This window comes from Tetrao urogallus (assembly GCF_951394365.1).
Source record: "Tetrao urogallus genome assembly, contig: SUPER_28_unloc_3, whole genome shotgun sequence".
NCBI classification, from domain to species: domain Eukaryota; kingdom Metazoa; phylum Chordata; class Aves; order Galliformes; family Phasianidae; genus Tetrao; species Tetrao urogallus.
Genome location: NW_027639056.1, coordinates 43,530 through 53,729, shown reverse-complemented (window position 1 = coordinate 53,729; position 10,200 = coordinate 43,530). Strand labels below are relative to the sequence as shown.

Below are 10,200 nucleotides of genomic sequence, written 5' to 3'. Positions count from 1 at the left end.
GACAGCACACCAGCGGGCACCCGGCCCCGGGATGCGGGAATTAAATGCACCTTACCCATCCCCCCCCCCTCCCCCCTCCCCACCCCGGGTGGAAAGCTCCATAGAAGGGCAGAGCTGACCCCCTCCCCACCCAGCGGGAAGGAGATGCGGACCCCACGCGTTATTCAGCGTCAGAGCTTTATTTGGAGGCACCCCGGGGGGGGGGGTGGAGGGGGGGACGACACTGAGCACCGTCCCCATGCTGTGGTTGAGGGTCCCTGAGCAGCAGCAAGCCCCAGTCCTGCAGGAAGGCGCAGCCTCTGCAGATGGAAGTCCTTCGGAAGGAGGGGGGGGGGAGGAGGGTCTCTACCGGAGGGGGGTCTCTACCTTCTCCAGCACCATGAGACCCCACAAGGGTGAAGCCCCCGGGGTGGATGAGGTCCCCACACCATTTCCATCCCCATCCCGTGGCTACAGGTGGCTGCGGACCTCCTGCAGCAGTGCCTCCAGCTGCGCACCCAGGGCTGCCCCGTCCCCATCGTTGGCGATCACCCAATCGAAGGTCACCCCCTGGTCCAGGCCGCACTCAGACTCGGCGTCGTCCACCCCTGGGGAGGAGCAGAGCCCCCAGAATGGGGTCAGGATCTCCCCATCTTCTGCTCTGCGCTGCTGGGCTTTATGCAGAAACTGCGGGTCCTGCAGCCAGGGGTGGGTGTGGGAACGGGGGACAGCGATGGGGACCAGGAATGGCAGTGGGAACAGATGGCAGCAGGGGACAGCTATAGGGATGGGGGATAGCAGTGGGGATAGGGGACAGCTATAGGGACAGGGGATGGCAGTGGGGATAGGGGACAGCTATAGGGTCAGGGGACAGCTATAGGGACAGGGGATGGCAGTGGGGATAGGGGACAGCTATAGGGAGAGGGAATGGCTATAGGGACAGGGGATTGCAGTGGGGATAGGGGATGGCTATAGGGACAGGAGATGCAGAGGGGATAGGGGACAGCTATAGGGACAGGGGATGGTAGAAGAGATAGGGAACAGCTATAGGGACAGGGATTGGCTATAGGGACAGGGGATTGCAGAGGGGATAGGGGACAGCTATAGGGACAGGGGATGGCAGTGGGGATAGGGGACAGCTATAGGGACAGGGGACAGCTATAGGGACAGGGGACAGCTATAGGGACAGGGGATTGCAGTGGGGATAGGGGATGGCTATAGGGACAGGAGATGGCAGTGGGGATAGTGAACAGCTATAGGGACAGGGGATGGCAGTGGGGACAGGGGATGGCTATAGGGACAGGAGATGTAGAGGGGATAGGAGACAGCTATAAGGACAGGAGATGGTAGAAGGGATAGGGAACAGCTATAGGGACAGGGATTGGCTATAGGGATGGGATGGCAGAGGGGACAGGGGACAGCTATAGGGCCAGGGGACGGCTATAGGGACAGGGGATGGCAGTGGGGATAGGGGACAGCTATAGGGACAAGGGACGGCTATAGGGACAGGAGATGCAGAGGGGACAGGGGACAGCCGTAGGGACAGAGGATGGCTATAGGGATGGGATGGCAGAGGGGATAGGAAAGGGGCCAGCTATAGGGAACAGGGGATGGCTATAGGGCCAGGGGATGGCAGAGGGGACAGGGAACATCCATGCCACAGGGCACCACGGCGCCAGCCCTGCCGGTGGCTCCGGCGCACAGCGAGAAGCAGCTCTCGCTCACCCGCCACGAAGACCCAACTCCTCCTCCTCCTCGTCTCCTCGGTGGCCGTCACACGCACGGTCAGCACCGCGTCCCCGTAGGCATCCCGGAACCATTCCACATCCGAGAGGCGCCGCGTGTCACTCACCACCTGCACGCACCCCCAGCCTCAGCGCCCACCCCGAGCCCCCCCCCCTTCCCTGAGCCCCCCATGCCCATCCCTGCTCACCCACACCGGCTGTGCTGCGCCCTGCACCGCGGTGCGGCAGAAGAATCCGGGGTCGGCACGGCGCTTCTCCTCGCCCCAGCGGATCATGTCCTGCCGGTACTGCTCCTTGTAGGCGCTGGCATCCAGGAGCCGCTGAAAATCCAGGCCGTGCTCCTGAAGGGAGAGGGTTTGAGAGGGGCACAGGCAACGGTGTGGGGTAGGGAACGGTGTGGGGCACACAGTGTGACACGGCTTGGCACGGCACAACGTAGCAGAGCATGGGAGGCCATGGCGTGGCATGGCACAGCATGGCTCAGAACATAGCAGAGCATGGGAGGCCATGGCATGGCATGGCACAGCATGGCATGGTACATCACAGCATGGCACAGCATGGCACAGAACATAGCAGAGCATGGGAGACTATGGCATGGCATGGCATGGCACAGCATGGCACAGAACATAGCAGAGCATGGGAGGCCATGGCATGGCATGGCACAGCATGGCACAGAACATAGCAGAGCATGGGAGACCATGGCGTGGCATGGCACAGCATGGCACAGAACATAGCAGAGCATGGGAGACCATGGCATGGCATGGCACGGCACAGCATGGCACAGAACATAGCAGAGCATGGGAGACCATGGCATGGCACGGCACAGCATGGCACAGAACATAGCAGAGCATGGGAGACCATGGCATGGCATGACACAGTGCAGGAGATCATGGCATGGCGCAGTACAGCATGGGAGATCATGGCACAGCACAGCATGGCACAGAGCATAGCAGAGCATAGGAGGTCATGGCACGGCACAGAGCAACATGGGAGACCACGGCATGGCACAGCATGGCACAGCAGATCATGGCACAGTGTGGCACGGCCCAGGGCATGGCACAGAACTCCGTACAGCGTGGTAGATCATGGCGTGGCATGGCATAGCACAGCATAGCATGGTACATAACAGCATGGCACAGCATGGCACAGAACGTAGCAGAGCATGGGAGATCATGGCACAGCACAGCATGGCAAAGCACAACACAGCAGAGCATGGGAGATCACGGCATGGCACGGCACAGCATGGCAGATCGGTGCAGCACAGCTCAACACAGCACAGCACAGCAGATCATGGCATGGTACGACACAGAACATAGCAAAGCTTGGTAGATCGTGGCATGGCACAACAGATCATGGCACGGCACAGCATGGCACAGAACATGGCACAGCAGATCGTGGAATGGCACAGCATAGCACAGAACACGGCACAGCACGGCAGATCACGGCACGGCAGATCACGGCAGCGGCGCGGCACGGTGGGTGCAGCAGCCCGCAGCGGACGCGGCCCGGCCCCACGTGGCACAGCCGTACCTGCGCGTATCGCTCCTTCAGCGGTGCGGACAGGCGCAGCACGGTGCACACGTCGGGGCCCAACCTACAGACGAGCGATCAGCGGCACTACGACGGTACCTCCCCCCTCCCCGCCCTCAAATCCCCCCGGTATCCCGGTACCCACCACCCCCTCATCCCCTCTCCCCCCCAGTTCCCGGTACCGCTTCTGGATCTCCGCCGCCACGAAATCTTTCCCCGATTTCCTTTTGCCGCTCAGCAGCAGCACGACACGGGGCTCCCCCATCCCCATCCCCGCCCCACCCCCCCGCGCCACCCGGACCCGCCCCGCTCCGGTCCAATGCGCGGGGAAGAACCGCCCCGCCCCGCCCCGCCTCGCTTCCCCCCCCCCCCCCCCCCGTAGGTACGCAGTGGTACGGCCCGGCCGGGGGGCGGGGCTAAAGATTGGCTCCGCCCTCACCTCGTAGTATCGCCCCCTGCTGGTGGGCGGTTCGCACTGCAAGTCCGGCGGTCACCGCCACTCCCATACCCTCCCTGCCCCCCATTCAGCCCGGAGCCCCCCACCATCCCCTTCCCCACCATCCAGCATCCCTCAGAGCACCCTCGACATCCCCCTCCCCACCAGCCATTTTTCCCCCCCTCCCACCAGGCACAGCTCAGCCCAGCGGTGACTTTATTGCATCTACAGCAGTGCAGCAGCATCACACAGTGCATCAATCGGGGAGAGTGGGGGGGAAGGAGGGGGGTGAGGCCACACACGGCAGCCCTTGGACCCCCAAAACACAGCCCATGGCGGTGGTGGGAGGGGGTCAGCAGGGACCCCCCCCTCATGGCTCTATCTGCCACCTCCGTGCTGCCTCCAGGACTTGCGGCCACGCTCCTTCCCAACAGAGCTGCAATAGAAAAGGGCGGGTGAGGGGGGGGACGTGGAGGAGGGGGGAGTCCTGGAGGGGGGGAGAGGGGTCCTGGAGGAGGGGGGGGGTCCTGGAGCTGCGGGGGTCACTTCTCCTTCCCCCCACCCCACTCACCCAGCATAGTGCTGCAGCACAAACTCCTCGAAGCCATCGGCCGCCTCCTCATCGCCGCGCTCGCGCCGCGCCACGTCCTCCAGCATCTCCTCCACCTCCTCCACGAAGTCCACGAAGCGCCGCCGGTCGTGGGCGAAAACCCCATCGGCCCCAAAGGCTCCGTCCAACCGCTCCGCCACCCCCCTGAAATGCCCCCCCCAGCCCAGCTTCCCCATGAAGCCCTCCAGCAACTGCAGGAACTGCGACTTCTGCACGGGCTCCAGCACAGCCCCCAGCGCCTCGCGGCCTTCTTTGTGAGCGCAGTCGGTCACCCCTGAGCAGCCCTGGGGGGCTCGGGAATGGCTGAGGGGGGGCAGTTCCCGGGGGCCACGGGACCACTTCCCCCCAGATTTGCCCTCTCTGTGCTCCCTGTGGGGCCGGGGCTCCTTGCCATGGTGCTCCTTGCCGTGGTGCTCCTTGCCGTGGGCTTTGCCCCGCTCGCGGTGGCCGTCCCTCTTGTGCCACCCCCTCTCCTTCTTTTCTGCCTTGAACCCCTTTTTCCAATGCCCAGGGAACGCCTCAGCCCCCTCGGATCCCCCCAACTCCCGGCTCAGGCGCTCCTCCAGCTCCATCAGCTCCTCTTTGAGCCCCTCCAGCCCCCCCGCACCCTGCGCTCGCTGCAGGGCAGCTGCCAGCTCGTGCTGCACGGACTCCAACAGCCCACGGTGCCGTGCCTCATGCCGGGCCCCCTCCTCATGCACTGCAGAACTGGGACCGTGAGGCTGCTCCTTGTGGGGCTGGGGGTCACTGGGACCCCCCCTGGCCCGCAGGCGTTGCAGCTCAGCGCGTGCAGCCCGCAGTGCCTCGGCCTCACGCTGCAGTGCTGCACGGAGCTCGGCGTTCTCCTTGGCCAAACTCTGCTGCTGCTCCCCAGCTGCTGCTGCTGCACCTTCGCTTTGTTGCAGCAGCGCCTGCAGCTCCTCCTTGTGGGTCTGGGGGAGAGGTGGGGGGGGTCAGGGAAGGGTGTGAGGGCAAAGGGTGGTGGCCGTGGGGGGCACAGTGCTGCGCACCCACCTGCAGCTCAGCCTGCATCAGGCGGATGTCCTGGTTCTCTTTGGCCAGGCGGTCCAGCAGCACGCTCATGGACTGCATGCTGTGCACGTCCCCACCGTCCAGGGGGGGCTTCTGTGGGGAATCCTGGGGGCAGAAGGGGTGGGATGCGGCCCTGGGGATGCTGAGGATGCGGCAGCCCCTTTGCAGCCCCGCTCCTTACGCTGCCGTTGTCGGGCACAGCTTCCTGCTCCACGTCTGTTGCATCGTGGCTCATCGCATCCGCAGGACCTGGGGAGGAACCACACGCTGACATCGAGCACGCGGCGCCCAGCCCTGCTCACAGCCCTCCCTGCTCACCGTCTGCCGTGTCGTAGAAACCGCCTGGAGAGGAGAGAAAGAGACAGCAATGGTGACCTCCACCTGCACAACCCCCCATCCTGACCCCGGCACCCCCGACTCACCAGAGACGATCAGCAGAGCCACAGCCACCAACGCCAGCGCTCCCAGCAGCAGCTTGTTGGCACTGAGCCCCTCCTCGTTGCCTTCATCTTGCAGCACACGGCGCGGGACGGGGGCAGGAGGGGGGGTCCCAGCACGGGGCTGATGGACCTGCCGTCGCCTCAGCCCCTCCACGTCGTCATCACTGCTGGTGCAGCTCCCCTCCTCCAGCAGCAGCCCTGGGGAAGGATGAAGAGCTGTGATGGGAGCCCACAGACTGGATCTGCTGCTCGGTGCCCACAGAATCTGCTGACCTGTTGTGCAGCCCTCAGCACGCGCTCCGGGCTCAGCGTTGTGCTTTTCCTCCTCCCAGCTCCCCGCGGTGCTGAGCTCTGTAGGGCCGGATGGAGGCAGTTCTGTGCCGGCATCGGGATCCGAGCGTTCCTCTGCATCCTGGGAACACAAGGGTTGGGGTCGCGCATCCCCACGCTGCACCCCCGCCCCCACCGTCCCCCCCTCGGCTTACCCCGACCTCAGGATGTTGTTTTTCACCTAGGGAGGCGGCTCCATCCTCAGTGCCGTCAGCTGCGGAGGGGCAGAGGCCGGAGGTGAGCAGAAGAACCCAGCCTGGTACCGGGGATCTCAGCACTGCCCCCTCCCCACGTGCCTGTGCCGGCATCCGGGTCGCCTTCCTCCTCCCCTTCCTCTTCGTTCTCGTCATCTTGGGAGGCTGAATCCCTCTCCGGCCCCACCGTGTCCACAGGCAGCCCCTGAGGATGACAGGCGGCCATTGGGACCCCCGACCCCCCCTCGTTGCCCCCTACCCCGGCCCGACGCTCCTCACCTCAGTGCCCGTCAGCACCCAGCTGTTATCCGAGTCTCGGGAGTCCGATTTCTGCTCCATGGCTGCGGGTCCCCCCTGGGAAGAGACGGACGTGGATGGACAGATGGACGCGGGGACGGACAGCCACATAAACAGATAAAACAGACACACGGACGGACCGACCTCACCCCGTGCCCCGCTCTGGGTTGATTTGCCTGGCAAAACGAGTTGATGAACTCAGAGCAAAGGGCAACGGGTGACAGCGCCGCGATCCCCGCACCGGCTGCCTCTGGACCCCCGGGATCCCCCCTTCCCCGGTAACAGCGGGTTCAGCCCCGGCCGCACTTTTCCCCTCCCGCTCCGGTACCGGCAGCGAGTCGGGATCGGGCACGGGGCGATGGCGGTGCCCGCGAATTCTGCACATTCCCCGCACAGCTGTGGAGGCACCGCCTCCGCCCCGACCCTCCCCGCCTCCCCCCCCCGAAGCAGCGCGGACCCAGCGGCGCTCGGAGCCCCGGTACCGGGGGGAGAAAAATCCCCATGGGGCGAAAGGGGGGGACGGGGCTGGATGCGGTCGGGAGCGCGCTACGGGAAGCGCTGAAGCGCGCCCCCAGCCCCGTTATCCCCCCCCCGTCCGGCCCGCCCCCTCGTCCCGTCCCCCCCCCGGTTACCACCGCGGTATTTTTAGCCTTGGTGATGCCGCCCGGCAGGTGCGCGGGGCCCCGCAGGAAGGAAGCGGCGGCACCGACACTCAGAGCAGCGCTCCGGGGGGGCGAGGGGGGCACGGAGCCCCTCTTCCTTTCGGTACAGCACCTCCCCAAAACGGCCGAGGGGGTGGGAGGGGGTCTGTGTGTGTATTGGGGGTGGGGGGGTTCCGGTGAGGGTCCGGCCCGAGCGCTGCTGGGTGAAATCTAGCGGCCATCGTCGGTGATGTTCCGGGAAGCGCTTCGGTGCCAATCCCGGGGCCGGGAAGGGACGGAACGCATCGGGCCGGAGCTCGGTGGGAAGCGGCCGGGATGGGAGCGACGAACGGGAAGCGGGGAAGCTCGGGACGAAGCGGCCCCGACAAGACGAAGAGGAATATAGAACGGAACGATGCTGGGGCGGGCGGTACCTGGAGGCGCTCCGAGGCGCAGCCGGACGCGGTCCCGCTCCGTAACTTTCTCCCGGTCCCGGTCACCGCCCTCGGGACGGGGAGCGCACGTGATGAGCGCAGCCAATGGCAGCGACGGCCCGAAGGGGCGGGCAACGGCAGAAGTGGGGCGGAGGGAGCGGGAGGCAGCGGACGGAGACACGGACAACGGCGGTTTGAGAGTTTTATAGCGACGATACAAAAGTTTCCATTACCGTTCTGCTAAAATCGGGGCGGGGGGGATGGGGGGGAGGAAACCGCAGCGAGCTCAGGGAGGCGGAGACCGGATCTGAAGGGGGGGAAGGGGGGAACAGCGGGCCTGGGCGTCGCACAGAACCCACCCCGGGGGCACGGGGAAGGCTGGGCCACCACGGAGACCCCCACAGCCCCACCCCGGTGCTGCACAGCCAGAGTCCACAGCGGTGGGGAGCATCACCAGGTGCCATCCTGCGCTCGCGGGTCCAACGGCTACAAAAGGGGGTTTGGTCCTAAAACAGCGCGGGGTTCTGTACAACGTGGGGGTCGGTGGGGCATCAGCCGTCGTTGGCAGCCACCAGCTGTCCCATGCCCTCGCGGACGTACACAGATTGAATCTCCTTGGTCTTCAGGCAGAAGTCACAGGCCCAGACGGCGGAGGCCTCGGTGGTGAGCAGCCCGTAGGCGTTCTCCGTCATCCCCGTGCACTCCCGGTGGAACCATTTCTGGCAGGAGGCCTCGCACAGGATGGCATCCTGGTCGTCGTTCACCTCGTTACGGCAAGCCCCGCACGGGTACACCAGGCCGGGGGGGGGTTGGTGCCCCGAGCCGGCAGCTGCCTTGCTGGGAGGTGGGAGGCTGTTGGCTTCAGGAGTGCCTCCCCCACGGCCGGCGCTGGCGGGGGCAAAGCTGGGCTGTGCCCCGTTAACGGCAGCCGGGGAGCCCGTGTGCTGCTCTGGGGGGAAGGTGCTGGGTGGGGGGTTCAGGTTTTTGCCCCCCTCCTCTCCGCCAGCGGGGAAGCCGGGGTCTGCCCCGGGGAAAGGGCTGGCGTTAGGGGGGAGGGGGGGGATGTTCTGCCCGGGGCGCTGCATGGGGGACTGTCCAAAGAGGTTGCTGGGCTGGCTGAAGCGCTGTGCCATGGCTGGCCCGCCGGGGGGGTTCAGGGCCGGGCCGGGGCCCATGTCCCCCCTGGGAGGCTGCCCCATGGTGGGGGACATCATGGGCCCGAAGCCCCCGACGGGCCCCTGCATGAGCTGCCCCGTGGGAGGGCTGAAGTTCTGTCCGAGGGGGGGCTGGTTGAAAGGCTGCCCGGGGAAGCTCATCCCCCCGGGCTGGACGTAGCCGGGGTTCTGGGGGGGCATGCCAAAAGCCGGACCCATCTGCCCGGGGGCGAAGGGGGGCGGCTGCCGCCGCATGGGCTGCGGGCCCCCTCCGTACCCGGGGGGGACCTGAGGCGCCATTCCCCCGCCTTGCATTCGGAAGCCGCCGAACGGTACGGGGCTGCCCAGGAAAGGAGCGGCCGCAGCCCCCACCTTGGGGGCCCCGAAGTCATCCTCGAAGGGGTTGGAGGCCACCAAATGATCCACCATAGGGGTGGGCGGCGGGGCGAACTCCGACAGGTGGGAGTATGCCGGGCCCTGCGGGGAAACGGCGCCGGTCAGGGCCGCGCTCCCGGTACCGCCCGCGGCGGGGGCGGCCCGGAGCCGGCGGTCCTCTCGCCCGCCCGTACCTGCGTGTTGGATTTCCGCCGCTTCTTCTCGGGGCTTTTCATCTGCAGACCTGCGGGGAGATGCGGGGCCGAGTCAGGTCCGGGGCCTCCGCCGGCCCGGCCCGCCCGCTCCCGCCGCCCGCGCTCACCTGCCTTCCCCTGCTTCCGGCCGGGCCCGCCGACGGCGGCGCTGCCCGCGGGGTGCGGGGGCCCCGGCGGGGGCGGCGGGGCCGGGACGCCTCCCTCCAGCTTCTCTCCGTGCGGGGCCGCCATGGCCCTCACAGTCGGCGCGGCGCCATGGCCCCGCCGCGGATCCTTCGCACGGCGCGCCGGAAGCGGAAGTTGCGCCGGGACCGGAAGTGTCTCCGAGACAGGAAGTTGCTCCGAGACCAATCGCTGCGCGAGGGGAGGGGCGTGGGGCGAACCACGTGCGCGGCGTGGGAGGAACCACGGGCAGCGCCCACAGGAGCGGGGGGAAAGGAAGGAAGGAAGGAAGGAAGCGCAGGAAGGGGCGCCAGGGGATGGAAGGAGCGATGATGGCGGCTCGGAGAGGGGCGGAAGGAACCACGTGCGAAGCCCGAAGGGGTGCACGGCCGCCACCCAGCCTCAGCCCCAACACAGCAGCCGCAGCGTAAAGAAATACCAACTTTAATACGAACCGCCGGATCCTTTGGTTATAGCGGGGCCGGGGCAGGGCTGCGCTTTGGCTTCGGGGGGTCGAGGTGCATGCAGTGGGGCCCGGCCAGCTCCGGCAGAAAGAGAGGTGCCCGAGAAGGGGCTTGGCGGGGCCCGGAGGGCACACGGGAGCTGTCAGCCCTCGCCCCCTGCCC

General features: G+C 66.7%; 3 protein-coding genes across 3 annotated transcripts; all 3 read right to left on the bottom strand.

Moving 5' to 3' along the window:
- Window positions 1-450: 450 nt before the first annotated feature.
- PMVK (phosphomevalonate kinase) lies at window positions 451-3,519 on the bottom strand (the record flags this gene model as incomplete). The annotated part of the gene is made up of 5 exons (XM_079551026.1): window positions 451-587; window positions 1,705-1,834; window positions 1,913-2,065; window positions 3,255-3,318; window positions 3,437-3,519. The coding sequence occupies 5 exons, from the start codon at window positions 3,517-3,519 to the stop codon at window positions 451-453; spliced, it is 567 nt and encodes a 188-aa protein (XP_079407152.1).
- Window positions 3,520-3,925: 406 nt separating this feature from the next.
- On the bottom strand, window positions 3,926-6,635 carry PBXIP1 (PBX homeobox interacting protein 1; the record flags this gene model as incomplete). Its single annotated transcript, XM_079550988.1, has 10 exons — window positions 3,926-4,126; window positions 4,262-5,232; window positions 5,315-5,437; window positions 5,514-5,581; window positions 5,651-5,674; window positions 5,755-5,970; window positions 6,046-6,184; window positions 6,258-6,316; window positions 6,399-6,501; window positions 6,576-6,635. The coding sequence occupies 10 exons, from the start codon at window positions 6,633-6,635 to the stop codon at window positions 4,069-4,071; spliced, it is 1,821 nt and encodes a 606-aa protein (XP_079407114.1). The 3' UTR covers window positions 3,926-4,068.
- Window positions 6,636-8,219: 1,584 nt separating this feature from the next.
- On the bottom strand, window positions 8,220-9,643 carry PYGO2 (pygopus family PHD finger 2; the record flags this gene model as incomplete). The annotated part of the gene is made up of 3 exons (XM_079550987.1): window positions 8,220-9,299; window positions 9,392-9,441; window positions 9,520-9,643. 3 exons carry the CDS (start codon window positions 9,641-9,643, stop codon window positions 8,220-8,222), a joined length of 1,254 nt encoding a protein of 417 aa, XP_079407113.1.
- Window positions 9,644-10,200: the final 557 nt, after the last annotated feature.